This window comes from Canis lupus, chromosome 4 (genome assembly GCF_011100685.1).
Source record: "Canis lupus familiaris isolate Mischka breed German Shepherd chromosome 4, alternate assembly UU_Cfam_GSD_1.0, whole genome shotgun sequence".
Classification (NCBI taxonomy): Eukaryota; Metazoa; Chordata; class Mammalia; order Carnivora; family Canidae; genus Canis; species Canis lupus.
This window is the reverse complement of record NC_049225.1, coordinates 26,000,924-26,021,114: the sequence shown is the minus strand read 5'-3', so window position 1 is coordinate 26,021,114 and position 20,191 is coordinate 26,000,924. Positions and strand designations below refer to the sequence as shown.

Below are 20,191 nucleotides of genomic sequence, written 5' to 3'. Positions count from 1 at the left end.
TTTGAAAAGGTTAACTCCATTCTAGGGAGAGGGAAAAAAACAACAACAAACTGGTAGAAAGTTGCCTCTGTGTGGACAGATCTATTAGGATAAGGAGGGAACTATCTAGACAAGGTCAAGATTTGTTTTTACAGACCTAAATTCCCAAATTAATTGAGCTCCCAGCATATTAACTACAAGGTTAACTTGTTTAATACAAAACATGCCTTCCTTTTAACCTAGTAATATTTCAAAATTGTAGACTGGACCAGAAGTGGAATAATAATGTTCATGGGTAAGGATTTCCTCCCCACAAAGGCAGCCACCCCTCACCCTTGCAACCTTCATCTCTACCATCTGGAACCAAACCATACAAACTTCCTCAAATACAAAGTGTGAACTCTGGCAAGCTACTCCCAATTCCCATCTGTCTGGATTATGTGAGTCTGGGGTTACTAGCTGCTTTTAGGGGAAGATAATCTTCAAGGATTACACACCTTTCATCAGACACCTGTTTAGCTCAGCAAACTTTGCTGAAAGGTTCATATCAGTAGGCAGCACTGGGTTTGCAAGCCTGGGAACTGACACCAGGCCAGGGATTTATGGCAGCTCTTGAGCAGAGGAAATCCGATGGCTCTAACCGTGTATCTCATGGCTAGGGACCGAAATTCACTGGTCTGTGCTCATCTGTTACTAGTTTTTGGGGTTAAGCAGCCCTGTGACCAAGTGGATGAATGGTGTGTTATCAGTTGAAATAGTGATAAATGAACCTGACAGGCTATTTATGTCTCCTTGCTGAAATCTTGTGGTGATTTTGCAATTAGTAAGGAAGGAAGCTGAACCTGAGTCTTCCTACTGTTTTCAGAGAATCTGAGCATTCCAAATGACCCGTGACCTGCCAGATTTCTTACTACTCTCTATTTATTAAAAGACATAGATGCATCCCTAGCAAAGATGGAGATTTTGAATTTTTGGATTATTTTATGCTTTTAAGAGATTGGTCTTGAAAATGTGAATGTGGCATCTTTCCCATAATTCTTTTTTTTCCTCCCATTATTCTATGGGCTTGAAATCCTTATAAAACAATTCGAATAAATATGTTTTTTAAAGATTTTATTCATCCATTCATGAAAGACGCACACAGACACAAAGAGGCAGAAACACAGGCAGAGGGAGAAACAGGCTCCATGCAGGGAGCCTGATGTGGGACTCGATCCGGGGTCTCCAGGATCATGCCCCGGGCCAAAGACAGGCACTAAACCGCTGAGCCACCCAGGCTGCCCGATTTCGAATAAATATTGCCTGACCTTTCTACAGACTTCTATGTCTTCCTGTAGACCAGTGGTTTTCAAAGACTGGGAGACCAGGACTGGAGACTGGACTGGGAGACCAGTCTTTGAAAGACTGGCAGTATCAGCATCACCCGGTAACTTGTTAGAACTGCAAATTCTTAGACCTATGAACCAGAAACACCTGGGGCAGGACCTAGCACTTCTGCTTTACCAAGCCCTCCAGGTGATTCTGATGCACACAAATTTGAAGACCACTGCTATAAAAACTCTGCTATGGAGCTGCTGGTTTTGATGAGGATGTGAAAACCACCTTTTCCAGTAGGAGAGCCACTGGATAGACAGTGGGACTAAAGAATCTCAGATGGGCAAGGAGACCGCACCCAGCAACTTGATGATAGAGAACTGGGGATAGGAATCTCCAAAGTCCCACCTGAAATTCAGACTGAAATTTAACAAGAGGTCATTGATTTGCTAAGTGGTGTTGTCCATAAATTCTAGGTCTGTCTTCTCAACCTTCATTGTACAACTACCTCTCGTTACAACTAGATTCTGAACTGTTAGATTAGGCATGGGACCTGAGATTCTGCATCTGTAACAAGTTCCTATGCTATAGGCCACACTTGCCTTGCGAGGGTTTATATTAAATCAGTGGTTCTCCAGCTTTTTGGTCTCAAGATCTTTTTACATCTAAAAAACATTATTTAAGAGTTTCTTTATAAGAGCTATATCTATTAATTTTATAGAGAAATTTGACAAATATTTATTAATTCATTAACCGATAAACTCATTATGTGTTACCATATTTTTTTTTGAAAAAAATTTATATTTCCCAAAATACAAAAGAAAATAGTGAGGGAAGTGGCACTGTTTTTGCATTTTTGCAAATCTCTTCAATGGCTGGTTTGAGAGAAAAAGCTAGGTTCTCCTATATGCTTTGGTATTCAATCTGTTGTGATAACCACAGGTCATGAAACTACTTGAAAACTCCAATGTACACTCGTGAGAGTGAAAAGGATAATCCAGCATCTCAGTATTACTTTAAAAATAGTTATGACCTTGTGGACTCCTTGAAAAGGGCCTTATGGATCCCCTGGGGTCCCCTGGATCATACTTTGAGACCATCTGCATTAAATTAAAAAATGACAAGAATTTTTAAAAGTTGAGCAACAAGGCCATAGGTATTTTAAAACAATATGGCACTTATTAAATACAGCAGACAGGTCGTTAAGAAGCACTACAGGTAGCTTACAAGCAAAAGTGCTAGAGCCAGACTGCCTGGAATGGAATCCAGGGCCCACTAAGTACCAACAACGTGACCCTGTCTGGGCAAGTTATTTAACCCCTCTGCACTTCAGGTCCCTCATCCATAAAATTTGGAGTAGAATTACACCTATCTCTTAGGGATGTCGTGAGAATTAAATGAATAAATACAAAGCATGAGGAATGGTGCTGAAATGTAACATGTTAGTTATTATCATTACTCAACCTACTGAATGAATGAAATCTCAAGATTGTTTGGGTGACTAGATACACTTAATATAGGGGCAAGAAAGAAAACATGGAAGAAAATGTGGACAGAAAGAAGATGACGAACTGCTCTATGGGATCAGATCGAGAAGAGCTACCTTTCTTTTCCTACTTAGGCACCTAAAAATCATTCCATGTATTCCAGTGCCTCACACAAAAGTTCTCCTACCCCTGCCCCCCAGCTAGCCACTCAAATATAAATTTAATTAAAGAAAGAAGCCATGAAACACACACACACACACACACACACACACACATACACACCATAATCTGCCTCAGGAATGGTCTTAAGAAACTGGTGACTGCAGTTCACAATGAGCACAGTTCTGTGCTCCCCAAATTCCCTTTGGCCCTTAAGTCCTTAACTTCAAGGACTATCCTCAGAAAACAGCAAGGCCTTCAAACCACAATAACAATGACTGCTTGAGGGCGTCAGAAGAACCCAGAGACAGTCCCAGGATAGATGAAACAAAGACCCACATGTTCTAGAAGACCCGTTTGTCCCTGGGAAAATGGTCTGAGCCAGTGAAACCCAGAGACAGGAGACAGCGGCTCTTTGCGGGGAAGGAAGGCTGGCTGCTCTGAGTCATATACTGTCTCTATCTAAGTCCCCTTCTAAGATCTCCCTTCTCACAAGCGTCTCAGCATACAGCTCAGGATGTTGAGCTCTGGCTCAATTACGCGGAGGTAATACTGGTGTTTCTTACTGAACCCGGCACCCTCTCTACTTCTTTACTTCTTGGCCAAGTCTACTCGGGAGAGGAACGATGCTCCTTCAACTTTTCCCCCAGGGGAAGGGGTATGGTAAGGGCATGACTCCCCTGCTGTTGTACGTTCATGTAAAAACCTACAGACCACGCTGGAACTTACCAGATGAGTTCCATGATTCTGTGACTGGGGGTGAAGGGGGTGGTCATTCTGTGTGTCAGTCACCCGGAGAATATATGAACTCACCTATTATATGAGAACTCACAAATTGGGCATCAGGCAGCAGGCAAGGAGACGCTCCTCCCTCTGTGGTGCCTTTGTGTTGAGGAGGGTGAACACCTGTGAACAAGCTTCTGAGTTGGGGATGACCAGGGCAAGAGACAGACCTCGGTGAGATAGTCATAGGCCAAAAGTGAGTCAATGGTATTTTTATAACTGATCATCTATTTCACTGAGAATGTCTTTCTCCCTTTTTTAACCTCTCTTCTATCCCAGTGGTTCTCAACCCTGGCTATACATTAGAATCACTTAGGGGCTTTTAAAAACTACAGATGTCTGTACCCTACCCAATTTCAACTCATGCTTATCACAGGCCAACCTGGTCATAGATGTATCACAGGTTATATTAAGCAAAGAGTCCTGAGTACTATACGATGGCCAGAATGTTAAATAGGGGTGCAACATCAATCCTACTTCTTCATTATGGCCACCCCAAAGGGCGGTGGTGGTAGCAGTGGTGCCTAATGAGAAATCCAAAGTGGAAGGTGAATCTTGGGGAAAATGGAGGGATCTAAGAGTTGATGCTTAAGGCAGGAGATGGTCACTCAGTAACAAGAACTCACAGGAGTTTTATTTCTTTAGATGTTCAACTGAGGAATATTTGCTTCTGTATTGTCATGTCACCACACCAGAATGGTTCTGGTCGGTGTATTAGAAGAAGAAAATTTTTCTAAGAAGATGATCATATATGAAATAAATTCAGCCTCTCAACTTCTTAGTTATGAATGAAAATGAGCCACTTCTGACAAAGGTTAAAATGATCGAGGAACAAGAGATGTGTTAATATCACTTCCTACCAAACTCAATCATTTGGGGAAGAAGTTTTAAAAAATATCTTTTCCTTAAATATAACTGGGAAGTAACTACATCCTTCAGAAAGCCCATTGTTTATGACAAATCTAACTAAAGCTCTGATCTATCACCCAGAGTCCAGTTAGGTTATGATAAAGCACTAGTACTACGGCCTCTGAAGTGCCAGAAATTAGAAAGACATGTCAGAATAATGCTGTCTGCTTTGATCTTTTTTGATTTTCCACAGTTCCCATCAGTTTTAAATTCTGGCAATTCTGGGAAAAACAAATTTACAAATACAAAACATTTTTAAGATGAAGTAATTTGGCATTTTAAAATTATTTCCTCTAAGTAGGAAAAAGTTTACTGTTAGAGATTTAATCTGAAAAACTATTTCAGAAACAAATTCAATTCTTCCAAGTTAAAACTTGGATAAAATTTTCACATCTAAGTAACAAAATCCTGGTAACAAGAATTTACCACTGAGAAGTTGTGAGATTTTAAACATTGCATTAAACACATACACACTTCAAATAAAGCATCTGCTCCAAGCAAAGAACTGCATATACTTTTAATGCCTCACTTGTAAGACTATTCTTCTGTTGCTAAAATATTACAACTCAACTTTTCCTTATATAAACTAATAAAAGCAAAAACTGGAATTTCTTTTGGCCACTATTCTAGGTCTGAGGTTCTGTGGGGGCAGCTGAGCTATGTTCACATCTAGTTGTCTGGTCTAATCCTACCTGCAGACTAAAGGGAAGTGCTTCTATCAGCATGGACACTGCCCCTGATTTCAGAACCAAGCTCTGGGAGACGGAATGGTTAGAAGAATAACTCTCCTTTCTATTTGCTTTCCCACAACCCACCCAAAATTGTGTATGTGTATGTATCATCTATAATTTTCTAAAAACAGAACAAAAAAATGTTGTAATCCTAATTCTGAGTGATAAGCTTTCACACAGCAAATACAAATCTATAGCAAGACTGAAGAAAAGAAAAAAGTGGGGAATATAAATCTGTCTAAAAGTTTTCTTTGGGGGCGCCTGGGTGGCTCAGTCAGTTAAGCATCTGCCTTCGACTCAGGTCATGATCCCAGGGTTCTGGGATTGAGCCCAGTATCAGAGTCCTGGCTCAGCGGGGAGTCTGCTTCTCCCTTTGCCCCACCCCTGCTCATACTTTCTCTTTTTCTCAAATAAGTAAATAAAATCCTTTAAAAAAAATAAAAGTTTTCTTTGTTTTCAAATTACATTTCAAAAGGAATTTGTTAGTTTTTGAGATGTTGAACAATCAAAGCACAGACCATCACCCAATCTGATTGATCAATTAATGTCGAGAATGCAAGGTAGAGAAACGATCTCTGGTTACTGAGGCAAACATTTCTATCCCACTGGCCTATAGAAATCGAAAACTTCTCTTTTCACTTATTTTTTATCTTCCATATGCTTTCCAACAGGATTTGAGGTAAAAAGCCTCTGGCAATAAATAGTGGTGTTCCCACTGGGTTACTGATGAGCCCATTTTGACAGATACGCAGCACACATGCAGGCTGGGATGGATGCTGGGGCGGGATGAAGTGTTCCATTAAGTGGCTGTCTGGTTTGTTGGTAGATTTGGTGTCAGGTAGGTATCTAGCCTTTAATCCTATAGGAATCTTAAAGTCCAAAGTGGCTAGAGTTAGATGTTAGCTGTTGGAAAAATAAAAAAAGTAAGCAGTATCATTGCTGGCAGTATTTATTAAAAGATGCCAGTTAGTAGGTGATAGCTTCCTCAGAGTCCACTGTTTACACTGCCTCCCTAATACCAGCAGCACTTAGAGTTGAGACGTCAGTAATAATATATTAATATCAGCACAGCTTGGGCCACAATATTATCCCTGTGAGCCTTTTACTGTGGGGTCACTGTTAATCAAAGAATCTCCGTTCATCTTTCCAGGGACAGGAACGGCTTAGTCGTGTGTTCAACAGCTGAGTGTGTCCTGTGTTCCAGGCACTTTTCTAGTTAGGGGTGTGCACAGACACTCCATTTTCTAAATTTAATAAGGAAAAAAGCTCTGGGAGTTTAATTTCTTAACTACTATGCAACTGCTGAACGCAAGAACCACAAACTACATAAATAACAGGAACTCAAATAGACATGTTAACAGCTAAAGTTCATTTTTAAGAATCAATTCAATATGCTACATGCAAGCAATCAATCACACTGCAATCATCATTTACAAATCAAAGTACAAGGCAGATACTCATGGGGGTACATAGAACTAGGTGGAAGTGTGTGATTATGGACGAGCAGATTGAAACTGTAAATTATGTAACTGTCTCTTGTAATTACCCTGCTTGAGAACCAAAAGAAACTTCCTGTATAATTTTGCAGGAGAATGGGGATCAAGATACGGAATTGCTTTTTAGTTGGTTTTAACCCTTCAACAGCTATTTAATTATGTGTGATAAGGTCAAAGAAAGTTTATGCTTAATTTATGAAAAGTTGGCAGGGGGGGTATTTCAAAGTAATCCTCTGAAAAGCTCCAGATTATTAACGAAAACTGATGATTTCTCTTCCTCTTCAGGAAAGATTTATCTAAATTATTGGGTAAAATAAACAACATTTAAAACAAATTCACAGACGTCATTCATTTTATTTTCTCTCTAACAACATTCGTTATGGTCTCCACGTTTTTAACTAGATGCCAACTTGAAAAGCTGCAGGAGTAGAAGGCTGTCAGAGTCCTCAGAAAGATCTTCTGCCTTGGTAGGGAAAAAAAATCTCATTAATTTCCTTAAATTCATGGAGAAAAGTTCCAACACTGGGCAAACCACAGGGCAGGACTTCTAATCTATGAACAGAGGACCATCATCTTCTTAAGAAGAAAGAAGCCTGTGGTTTTTTTTTTTTTTGCAATAAATAATAAGCAAAAACTTCATTTCAGCATTTTAAGACATTTTAGCAGTTTTCTTTCCCTTTCTTAAAGCCTAACTTTTAACCTCGTTTCTCTTCTGTAAGCACTGCTTCTGGTGCCTCAAAAATTGCCCCAAATATCAGACAGAACTTTGAACATCCAGCGTTCTAGAGGAAGCAAGCTACAGTGGTGCTTTTCCTAATTTTAAATCAAAAAAGAAAAAGAGAAAGAAAGGGAGGGAGAGGAGAGGGCAAGATGGGAGAGACAGATAGACAAGGAACATGAGAAGTTCCAATGCTGCTGTGGCCTCTCTGTATCGTTATCTTCTCTCCCACCCACACCTATCCTGCATTGCCATCCTTTGTCTGATTGCACTATTTTATCACCACTCTGTTAACATACAACCCTTCAATTATGTTTCTCCAGGTTTAAGAGTGGAAACACGATTTACAGGAATGCAGTTCTCTAATGGACTAGACGTAACACTCAAGAGGATAGGATTCTGGTACATTTCAGTACATTTCCTTCACATAAAACTAGTTCTGCAAAGTCTGATGCAGCTCCCAATACACCAAATACCCATGTACTGCATTTTGATTTTAGAGCAGCAGAAGTGAAAAACTGTATCTCTTTTATTTTACTTTTTATTTATTTTGTTTATTTTTTATTTTTTAGGGAGAGAGAGGGAGCGTCGCTTGGGGGGGGGGGCATGGAGAGGTGGGGGGAGGAGGAGCAGAGGGAGAGGAAGAGAGAGAATCCTAAGCAGGCTCCATGCTCAGTGTAGAGCCTGATGCAGGGCTCAATCCCAGGACCCCAAAGTTCATGACCCAAGCTGAACCCAAAAGTCAGTCAGCTACCCAGGCGCCTGAAAAAGTTTCTCTTTTAAAAAACATCATTAACATTCATGCCACCAATAAATCAAAAAAGTTTCCATTTTAGGAGTTAAAAAGATCTAAGCTCCAAGACACATATTTTAAGACCATCACTTTCTTAAAAAACAATAAAAAAAGGCAAAAACAAAACACAGATCTAGAAAATGATATTAAACAAATATATAGCTTAAAGAATGATTACAAGGCACCTGCCCCTGTAATCATCATCCAGGATCAAGAAACAGAAGTTTTCCAGCCACCCTGAAAAATCTTCCATTCATCCCATCCCAGTCACCCTTCCTTTTTTCCTCACAGGTAACTACTAACCCAACTTTCAAAGCAATCCGTTGTCTTTATACTTTTATCACCAAGGTGTCCCCAGGGACTACCATATAGTCTTGTCCATTTAAAAAGTATATCTCTTAAGGCTCCTGTAGTCTATGGGTTCCTCTGTCCACCCGCTTTCTTTTCCTTATAATTTCTCTATTGATGAACTGGAGCCATCGGACCTATAGAGTTTCCACAATCTGGATTTTGCTGATTTCATACACATGATACAGTTTAATCCCTCTTTCCTCTGTGTTCCTGCAAAATGGCAGCTGTATCCAGAGGCTTGGTCAGACTCCGGGTTGAATCCTGTGGCAAAACTATAGGCCCCTTGTTCAGGAGGCGCGTAACTTCTGCTGCTGTTGAAGATCAGGGTCTAGGTCAGTTAATCCACTGGCAGACGCGCAAAGTGGCCATGTTTCAATTCTATCATTTCATTCGTTAGCTGGAATATGTTTACGAAAAGCTGTTTTCCCTCATTTACTATTTGGTTATCTAGTGGTAGAATTCATATAGCATAGGCAAGCTAAATGTTCTATTTATCCATTTTTAAGATAATGAACCGGTTCCTATCATCCTCTAAACTTGTTTTTAAATGTCTTTATGAATGTGTGAGTTTAAACATTTGATGAGTTTCAATCAATTGCAATTGTCTCCATATTTATTGTCCCGTGGGAGCCTCTTCAGGTAAATCCTGAGTCCTTTTGATAAGACCCTAATAATTTTTGCCTCCTTGCTATCTAGTATAAAAGAAGAAACACTAAAAACACTCCTTTTTACAGAAAGAATTCTCTACTTCCTTTTAAATGATTCGTTCGATCTGCGCCCCACCCCCACGCCAAACAACATACACGTTGTTGTTGCATATGCGACATATATTGCATACAGTGAGGTCTACTGATAGCACATTTCCTCAAGATTTCACCAACACATTTTCATTTTTTTCAACGTGGACAAATAGTTACATGCGTAACCGAATCGCTTTTAATCCACTCAACTCTTTTAAAGCACTTTATAAACTTTAATTTAAAACAACATTGTTGAAAAAAAAAAAGGAGCTCCTCTATGATGTTCACCCCAAGCAGAACTCAATAAAAATTACAAAACAGAGGTTTTTATATTAGTAAACATGAACATGTACCACTAATACTTGAGTAAGAACAAGCTAACCACAAATTGATGGGGTAGAAAAAAAGAAATCAGATTCCCAACTAGTATTTTCCTACCAGAATTCTAAACAAATGAGAGAAAATCTTCTGCTTTACCCAAAACAAATTGATGTGGAAAAAAAATACTGCCTTATGGACGAGCTGAAATTATAAATGTGCTGGTTAGAAATACCATCACGAGAGGACATTATCCAACTATTATCTTCGAATACTGTGCTACAAACATAATACAAGCTGGAAAATATATTTAAAGAGAATGGCTCCCTTGAAATCAAAATTAGGTATTGTACTAATCTCAACCCATCAGAACAGAATCTCTCTTGACCTTGTTTGTTGAAAATGTACAAATGTGCCCCTTGCAGGTACCTTAACTGGGAAAACGAAGAGAGTTGGAGTCATTTCTTTCTCTCTCTTTTTCTAAAGATTTTATTGATTTACTTGAGAGAAAGAGTGAGAAGCAGCAGCAGACTCCCCACACTGAGCAGAAAGCCTGATGCGGGGCTCGATCCCAGGACCCCAGGATCATGACCTGAGCCAAAGGCAGACACTTAACTGACTGAGCCACCCAGGCACCCCGGCATATCCTCTTCTGTACTGGCACAGCCACGTGTGCCGCCCAAACATACAGCATCACATGCCTGGGATGAATCCTTCGTGTGTCTGACTACCCGCTGATCTGTGTGCATGGCTGGGACTCTATATCCTCATGCTCTCCTCACCTAGGCCAACTCTGGCACAGTCTGTGTAAAGCATGTTTACTGTAGGAAGTGATGAAGTAGAATAAAGAAGTGGAAAAAAGAGACTGAGAAGAGATTTCAGGTCAAGCCAGCCAAGTGACTGTGGGAGGCGCTGTCAGGGACACAGAGAAAAGCACTGAGGAGATCTAGGCATTCCTTTATTCACTTACTCCCACAACATAAAGTTTTTTGGCTTGCCTACTACGTGCATCCCACGGTGCTCACGGCTTGGAGTTCTGCAGTGAACCACCTGGCCCTCATGATAGTGCCGTCAAGCTTCCATTTGCTGCTGAAGGTAGGTTTTCCCGTACTAATTATGTGAATAGAATTTGCCCAGTAGTAGGGTTTCAAAATGACTCACTACAAATGCTGGTCAGCATTCGAAATCCAAACAGACAAAAGATTTGTAAAAACAATCCACCTGCATGCCAAATCTTGAAAATATTCTGAGCTATGTAAGCCGAAACAGTAGCTGTAGACCGTATGTTTCTTATTTACAACGTTTTCATTGAAGCAATGAATACAAACTATTCTATAAGAGCTATTTATTTGCTCTTATTTATGACAAGCTTTGTTAAAAAAAAAGATACATAAATAAATCGTTAGCTGCACTGCCTCATGCAACTCATTTCTATGCATTCAGTAACAGTCAACCTCTGAATAAATCACCGAGAGCTCAATTTTCAACCTTGATGTTATCTTTAACGTATTAAAATATATTGCACTTCAGCCCAATGTCATAAAACAGTCATGACAAAGGCTTTTAGCACAACATATTATAATGAGAAAGTAAGGAAAAGTAGCCATTTTCCTTATTATATTATAAACTGGAATCCTATTAAAATATATGTCACCATTATACTTATTCTTCTGTAAGTCAGAACATGTCTTCCAAAATCCAGCAGAAGTCTGAGGACACAGCTGCTGGTCCTATCTTTCCACAAGTGTCAGGGCAGAGGTGTGGGAAGGGTTCCTATCTTAGAAAAGGCTATAAAGGACTGGAGCCCCATTTCAAAAGCATAACTTATTATTCTTTAATGATTGCCTGGACTGTGCTCACCCACGGAGGAGAGCTGCCAGGAAAGCTATGCAAAGAAAAAAGCTTTCTTGACAGTTCCTTAACGCTAAAGTTGGACTTTTCCTTCTAAAATAAACGCATGAAGAAATGAATTATCTGATAAAAGTCAGAAAAAGATAAGTTTCTCTTCAATCAACTGTGTGTAAATGTGAATTTGGTCACAGCTCTCATCTCTCCGCCCAAGGGTTATAGTAGATAATGGCAATCTTCTTTCGGATGCAGCTTAAACGATCCTTAGATAGAAGCTGTGCCTGAACAAAATCACGGGCCCTCAAAAGGAAGCAGGGCACACCTGACATCATATGGAAGTAAGTAAACCACAGCTGACTGATTATCTTCTAATAAAATACAATTCTTCTTCGTAAGAATCACGTGTGAAGAGAGAAAGCTTTTCGCACGGTAATTCATTCAACATTTGGTCAACAAATAATAAGGACCTACTAAGTGCCAGGCTCTTCCAGGAGGTGACATTGCCCCAGAGAACAAAGTCTCTATCCCCCAGGATTCTTACTTCTGGTGAAGGAAATCGGCAATAACCAATACATACATAAAGGACACATGAAACTTTCTAAATGGCTTTACATGTGTTTGGCCTTTAGCAATTTTTTTTTTTATGGTCAGTGCCACTGACAAAAGAGAAACCATTAAATAAAAGTTGCATAAGTAAATAAATACCACATGTCAAATTTATAGCCCCTTCATTCAATTTGCTTACAGGGAACCAGAGGGTTTCAACCATTTAATATGTCCCCAAGAGACAATGTCACAGTCCCTCAAGACACACCTTTGCTTCTTGGCTTGTAGGGCTCAGAAATAGGGGAAAGTGAAATATTCACAGTGCGACCTACCTATGAGGGAACTGATGCCAAGTGCATGCTTCATGGCCTCCACCCCATCATGGAGAAGACAGAGTTCACATGTTTCGCTGGGGTTAAAGGACGAGGCTGCTCAGAGTAGGAGGTGGGCTGGCCATCAGGAGGCTGAAGGCAGTATTATTGTGCCTACCTAGAACCATTCCTGGGTTGCCCATTGGGAAGTGCAGCGATATCCAGACATTCCCTTGTTAGAGAAGTGGGATGTGTCACTGGGGCCTGTCAGGCCAGGACCCAGCTCCTGGAAAGAATCTGCTTTCCCATGAAATTAGACTCAACTTGCTTTCAGAGAGAAGTCAGTGACCCATATACAATTTCAGCATCTTCGAGCTCACCAACAGTCAGGGGAAACATGGCTATATTGTACACAGACAAGTGGATTCGTAAATTAAAATGCCTACTTCGTTGCAGATAGGCCTGCCAATATCAAAAATTTGCTCCAAACAAGCAATTTTCAGGTAGGATGAAATAACTCTAAATCTTTCCTTAAAGGTAGGCTTTAGTTTTATGTTTTGAAAACTTTGTAAGTGGCAGCCCTTTAAAGTAGTCTGTTCAAGGCAGACTATTAAAACTGGAAGTTGCTAGCTGACAATCTCAACTACTATGACATGTATTCCTGAATCCAGGTACCATATATTACAACATTTAAGCCAGCAGCTAGCATCTAAGACGCAGGGAAGAAGTATTCTCTTTGTGAGAGTGGATATGGGTTTACCCTCTGAACATCACTCCCTTCTAGGTAGAGATGAGGTACATGGTTTTCTTTCTAATTCTGCTTGATGAACTTAGAAGGGCTGTGAGAGCTAGAAGCGGGAAACCAGACAGAAGACACTTTCTTGTTCTAAGGAGCGCTTCCTCAGGAAACCAGCCAAGAATTACAAGAAAAGACAAGCCTGGGCCTCTCTAGGTACCTGAGAGATCCCTGTCATTAGAACTAGAAGGGGAAAAGAATGAAGGTGTGGAAGATTAACCCACTAATTCTCAGGGAGAAAGAAACTAGATATCCGGAGGCATCCTTCCTCAAAAGTTTCCTCTATTTCCTATTTTTCTTAAATCCAGGTATGTGTGTATGTGTGCCATTTTAAAGAAGAAAGAAGTCAAAGGACATTACTGGCCACACTTACAGCATGACCAAAGTCATAACTTGTAGGCACAAAGCGGGTCTTATCTTCTAGCAGCACTCACCAAACACAGACTCAAGTTATTAAATAGTATCCATGCCTCCTGAAAGCCAGATTTCAACAGAAATCTCTGAAAAGGTCAGCAAAGGATACTTCCTGAAATGAGTGCCTAATTCATTCAATCATGCCTTCTTCCTCTCGAGTTCTAGTCCATGAAGGACAATCCTGAGACACTGTATATATTTTAATAATGAATAAAGGAAGCCAAGAATTAAATATGCTTACAAACTTTCATGATTAATCTACAAATAAACAGATGCTAGTTTTTTTTTTTCAGATGCTAGTTTTTTAAAAAAGGCCTAAATGTACAGTTAATGGATCATTTATATAACTCATCAACTTCTTGCCTATATGGGAGTCTCAGAAAACCAAACATATAAGTTTGTAGACTTTTGGATCCACTGTCATCTACCCTTAACAAAAGCTTCCCCAAGATTATGCAAAGGCTGAAACAAACAAGAAAAAAAGTTAAGAGAAGATTTAGAATTCCTATAATTCTAGTTAGTATGTTTGATTATTTTAAATTAGGAAAGAATGTTGAATTTCATCAAATGCCTCTTCTGAATTTGTATGAAACAGCCTATCTGGATTATCACTTTTTGATTTTCCCATCACTGCTCCCTGGTCTTCTTTCCACCAGGGCTCCAGCCTCTGTAGTTTAAAAAGACAAAAGCTAGGCTCCTGTGCCCCCAGCCCTTGATGGTTGAGCTTTCTGAATTCACTTTTTAAAAAACCACATACACCACAGTCCTTCAAAGTATACTTCTTAAACCTTATCTTAATCTTCTTCTGTGGGCACCAAACACTGGCTGGGGACTGGTTTTTGGACAAGTTTAGTGACAAGAGTAACCAACCTCCTAAGGTCTTTGCAAAGATGAAGCAAATTAACCTGTGTGATGCAGGGGACAGTGCCTGACACACAGTGAGTGCCCTAGAAAGGTCAGTTGGGATTACGATTATTGTTGTTGCAATGCTGACCTCTTTTGGCTTCCCTGACACCTTTCTCCCCTGATCTTCTTCCTCCTTCTGGACCCTTTTTGGTTTCCTTGATAAGTCCTTTATCCTCTATTAGCTGCTAACATGTTGGAACTTCAAGCACTCCATCCTCAGTCTTGTCTCCCTACATTCTCCCCGGTTATCCTCACCCATACCTAAGGTTTCCGCTGCCACATTACGCCCACCACTCCCAGGAGCTCTTTTTAATGAATTCCCCTACTGAGCTCCAAACTCCAAGGAAAGCTACATAGGAAGGAAAAAAAAAAAAGAAAGAAAAGAAAGAAAGCTACATAGGGATGTTCAAAATCACAGTGGAGGCAACATGGCCAAAGCTGCACTCACTACCTTTCCAGCCTCAGTTCATCCATCCATTCATCTAGCATTTACTGAGCAGCCCCACATGTCAGGCTGCTGCAGAACAGGAAATACCTGCCTTGTTTCTGCGTATCCTCACTGCTTCTCCCCAGGTCAGGCCTTTGCGGATTCTTCTTAAATTAGTTTTTTTTCTATTTACGGCAGGAAGTATGAATAAGAAAATAAAAATTGCCTTTAATTCTAATTCCAGAAGTCTGTTTCTTCCCCTTCTTTGCATATACTTTTTATGTAACTGAGAACATATATATGTATAATTTTGAAAGCCATGTATTTATCATAAGCATCTTATTTGATTAAAAATTCTTTAGAACATAATTCTTAATAGCTAATAATATTTGTTATATGGATGTACCATAATTTTGTCAGGGGAATGGTTTTGTCTTACTTTTGAATATTGAGATTTTTGTTTCTACTATAAAAAAGGACACTGTGATAGACAAATGTACCAAAACATCAACTCTTTGAGTAAAAGAAGTGTGAGGGACTTAAATTTCTTTTGGTATTTGATCTATGTTTTTCTAACTTTCTACTATGAGTTTATACTGCTATATTTGGGGTGGGGGTGAAAGGAAAAGGAAAGTCCACTATTTAAAACACTAACACAAAACACGTTATAACATTAAATATGAAATTAACGCATACTGATTAAAGTATACGGATTTCCTTAGAATAAATTCCTTTCCAATGTTTTGATATAGTCTGTCAAAGTTCTAGAAAATGTCTACCAATTTATACTTTTTCCAGTGTAAATATAACAGTCTACCTCTGTCAACTTAGATTTGGCTATATTTAAAAGTCTTTGCTAATTTGGTAGCCCAAAAAAATTAAAATCTTACAGTTATTTGAATTTTCATTTTTTCATTTTTAAATCACCAACAATTTTTTTCTCATTCTTTTTTTTTTTTTTTTAAAGATTTTATTCATCCTTTCATGAAAGACACAGAGAGACAGACATAGGCAGAGAGAGAAGCAGGCTCCATGCAGGGAGCCCGATGTGGACTCGATCCCCGGTCTCCAGGATTATGCCCTGGGCCAAAGGCAGGCGCTCAACCACTGAGCCACCCAGGCATCCCTTTTCTCGCATTCTAATTAGCCTTTTGTACTTGACAGGCTTTGGAGCATAGTGGCTAAGAGTTCAAATGCTCGGCCTCAAACTACAGCTACGTCATTTGTTGTTCGTGTAATTGTGCCTTGTTTCCTTACCTGTAAAGCAAGATTAAAAGGTCTCAATTCGTGCTGTAAGGACTGAATGAGCTGAATGAGTCTGGACTCTTGGGAAAGTAGCTGGGACATAGTAGGCCCTCAGTCAATGTCAGCAATGGTGCTGCCACAAGGAGCTCCCTTTTCTGAGCATTCTGCATTCATGTCTTCTGTTCATTTTTCTATTAAGGTTTATGCTTTAACACTATCAAATCTTTCCTTTTAAATATTTGTTTAAATACTAGAGCTGTCAAAGCTTTGCCTGGCATGTTTGTTGCAAACATCTTTCCCATTATGTTTGCTTTGAAATATTAATCCTTTTCAGCATACAGACATTTTTTTTAATCTTGTTAAGCCATCTGTGTATTCTTTTGCAATTTCTTCCATTTCCTTAAGGTTTAGGGTTAAGATGTCCTTGACCATCCAAAGACCAGATGATTGTATATCCTTTCTTCTACTCTTGTCAACAAAGGTTGTATGAAGAGGTAAAGAAATGAATGAAGTCATTCTTTGCTATCCTCCTCCATTATCCACTTTAGAATCAGATAAATGCATTTACAATAAACACACCAGTGAGTTATTGAAGCCAACTTCTTTCACCACTACCTGGCACAATGTTCTGCAACCTACTGCTGAATCAGTTTGCTTTCCTTGGGTCAGCTGAGGATAGGTTTTGCATCCTGCTTCCCTAGGCAGGGTTCTGGTTCTGGAGGCTTCAGTAAAAGACAATTCATTACAAGCTTATCTACTGCCCAGCCAAGAAGAGTCCTGAACTAAAAGCATATATAATAAACCAAACTTGCTACATAAGAATGTATCAGTCAAAATATGTCCAAGGCTACTCACTACAGCACTTTTAAAACTATGAAATATTGGAAACATCCTGTACGCCCACACCTAGGATAGTGGACACAGAAACTGTACTACACAGTGGAGTACAATGCCATCACAGACAACAATAAGATCTGTAAGAAGTAATATGGAGTGATTTCCAGGATATACTGTTCAGTGGAAAAAAGCAAAATGTAAAAGACTATCTATAGTATGCTCCCTTTCATGTAAGAAAAGAAGAGGAATTAGAAAATACACATCTTCTCATTTGTACGAAAAAACCACGGGAAGGATCCGTGAAAAACCAGTGAGGTCAGCGACCTGCAGGGATGGACTGGGGGAGGGGGATGACCCTTCTCAGAGTGCACCCTTTAATGTAGTTTCAACTTTGCGAATCATGTTTTATGTTTCAAAAACGAAAGGCAACAAGGATATAGGAAAACTAAAGTGGTTAACAAACAGAAACAAACAATCCTAACTGTATTTTAAATGAATGATATAACCACACTGAAGGGGGAGAAATGAAAAGAACTAATAAGCCAAGTAACAATCGAACACAGTATCTTGACTAAAGACACTCTGGATAGTTAAAAACAAACATATATAGGGACACCTGGGTGGCTCAGTGGTTGATCAGATGCTTCGGCTCAGGGTGTGATCCTGGCCGGGGGATCCAGTCTGACATCAGGCTCCCTATAAGGAGCCTACTTCTCCCTCTTATGTCTCTGCCTCTCTCTCTCTCTGTCTCTCACGAATAAATAAATAAAATCTTAAAAAAAAAAAATACAAATACTGACCTCTAGTTTGGATTGGAGGTTTGGATATCTAGGTGGTATGAGTGAGCCATTATGAAACTACTTACTCTGTAGTCTAGGGATGAGTTCATAAGGAAACAGATTGGGATAACGGAAGTCAAATTTCTCACTGTCAGAGAAAAGAGTTACAAATATGGAAATGTGGAAAGACAGGATGAAATCTTGTGGTGGTACTGACCTGGAATGCCAGGCTGCAGTATGAACTCATGACTGGGGTGTGGGGTTTGGGGTGTGCATGTTGCCCGTGTGCATGCAACACACGGACAAGACAGAGATGGGGAGGACTTGAAAAAATTTCCTGACTAAGAAGAGAGGGAGTCTCTGGTTCCAGAAGAAAACAGATATGCTTATCAACTTCTACCTTGACAGCTCTACCACCCACCTGAGTTCTAAGCAAAGAGTCACAAACCCCAAGAGGTGGTTTATGAGTGGGCTAGGAGTTAGTACCCGTTTGTCACTTTGGCCAAGCTCTGCAAATGACTTCCTGGGGAGCTCGAGCTTGGGCAAACCCCAGACAGGCTGTTCCAGGAAGTGTGAGACAACAACTAACTCCCAAGGGCAGAATTTGGTCCCATGGATGACCATTCCCCCTCTGCACTGTCCTGGAGAACAGTGTTCAAACTTTGGGATTTGTGATTCTTTATATACACACTTATACTGCACCCATGTCTCTACTCTAGTGTACAAGTGGGCAGCTGGGCAGCTACAGCTTTCCTCCTACTGCTCTATTGTCTCAGTTTCCTAAACTGGCAGTTACTATAGACAAGATTATTTTCCTGCCTTACAACTTTATTTGAATTGCTGAAAATGCATCCACAGACCAAAAGACCCCCAGGCTCATGTACAAAATAGAAATAAAATAAACCTAACCATTAAAAGGTCCCTTAAAAAAAACAGCACATTTTAGAAATCCAGTAACCTTGGTTATCTGTTTTGCCCTGAGTTCTGAATTATGAGGTTGACAAGGATTATGAGAGGTCATGGGATTTATCTCCTTACTCTGCAAGATTGGATCTAAATCATTCTAGAAAGATATTTATCTACTATTATTTTAAGTAACTCCAAAGAAGGAGATGCTATCAATTTTTTCAGCAGCCTACTCTATCTTCTTTAAAACCTTTGTGGCTAAGGAATTTTTTATTTATTTATTTTTGGTTTTAAATGGAATTTCTATTGGGTTTACACCAGTGTCCATTTTCATGGAGTATTGTAAAATTCTTTCCCCAGTTTTCTTCTCTTTGAAGAAATAATATCAAGCCCCTTTCAACTTTATTCAAATCATTCACCCCACTCCTTCACCCACCCAATGTAGGGGCAATGTCAAGGGTATAGGAAAGAGGAAATCTAAAAGTTACACCCTCAGCACTGTACTTGCCAGACATACCCTAATGGATGATCATCCATTAGTCTGGATGGCTTGGGGCCATCCAAAAAGGTTTCAATGGGCTCCACAGTTCCTCTTTAAAGATACACAGCAGACTCAAATACAGTTTTCACTAAAATGTTTAACATAAAGATTAAGGTTGAAAGGGAACGTCTTTGTTCATGGGTTGTTTACTTAAGGAAAAGGCCTTGGTACCAGATCATGCTGTACAAACAACATGCTACTGTATTTAGAGACTTGTGTTTTTATCTGCTAGTACTTGTCCGTTTTTATTTTTAACCTTAGGTAGAAAATTATTATGGGCAGTACCGTGTATCACCTTGGAGATTCCATTCAAATCAAGAAAAGTACATCGAATGCAGATTATTGATTATACTGTTCTACTGAAAACAAAGAAGGTATCCAAGGGGTTTATAGACAGTTGGAAGTAGGAAACATCAGTTATCACCACAAAAACAGGAGTTGCGTCTGAGTGCTATGTTACAGACTAATGGAGCTAAGAAGGGAATGAGATGGATCTCCAGGAGGCGGGATCAAACAAACAGGAGAGGTTCCTGAGCCGGCTCTGAACACCGGGTAGGATTCTGAACAGACTGAGGCTGGGGAAGGAGGAAGTGATCACTTCAGGAAAGGGACTGCATAAACAAAGAGGGGAATTATGGAAACATGCTTAGAATGTCTGAGGAAAAAAAGATGGGCAGATGAAAAAGCCTTAAAAACTCAGCTGAAGTAGGTATGAGAAGACCTTGTATACTGAGCTCAGGAGTTTGACTTATTCTGTAGGTATGCAAATGGTAAAAGTATCAAAAGTTTAGGGCTTGGATGGTTGCTATGCACATCAGAAACCATAATGTTTATGCACAACTTATAAATGGTGGCCA

At 39.7% G+C, this 20,191-nt stretch overlaps 1 protein-coding gene across 7 annotated transcripts in view; it reads right to left on the bottom strand.

Annotated features, from left to right (window-relative positions):
• The window catches only part of KAT6B (lysine acetyltransferase 6B), a 186,380-nt gene that overhangs the window by 15,975 nt on the left and 150,214 nt on the right, over positions 1 to 20,191 (bottom strand). For 3 of the 7 annotated variants that reach the window (XM_038534425.1, XM_038534427.1, XM_038534429.1), the window contains one exon: positions 3,753 to 3,845. The exons of the other annotated variants lie outside the window; for them this stretch is intronic. In XM_038534425.1, the coding sequence (XP_038390353.1) occupies positions 3,753 to 3,845 (93 nt within the window). The remainder of the gene's footprint in view (positions 1 to 3,752; positions 3,846 to 20,191) is intronic. 7 annotated transcript variants of the gene reach the window in all.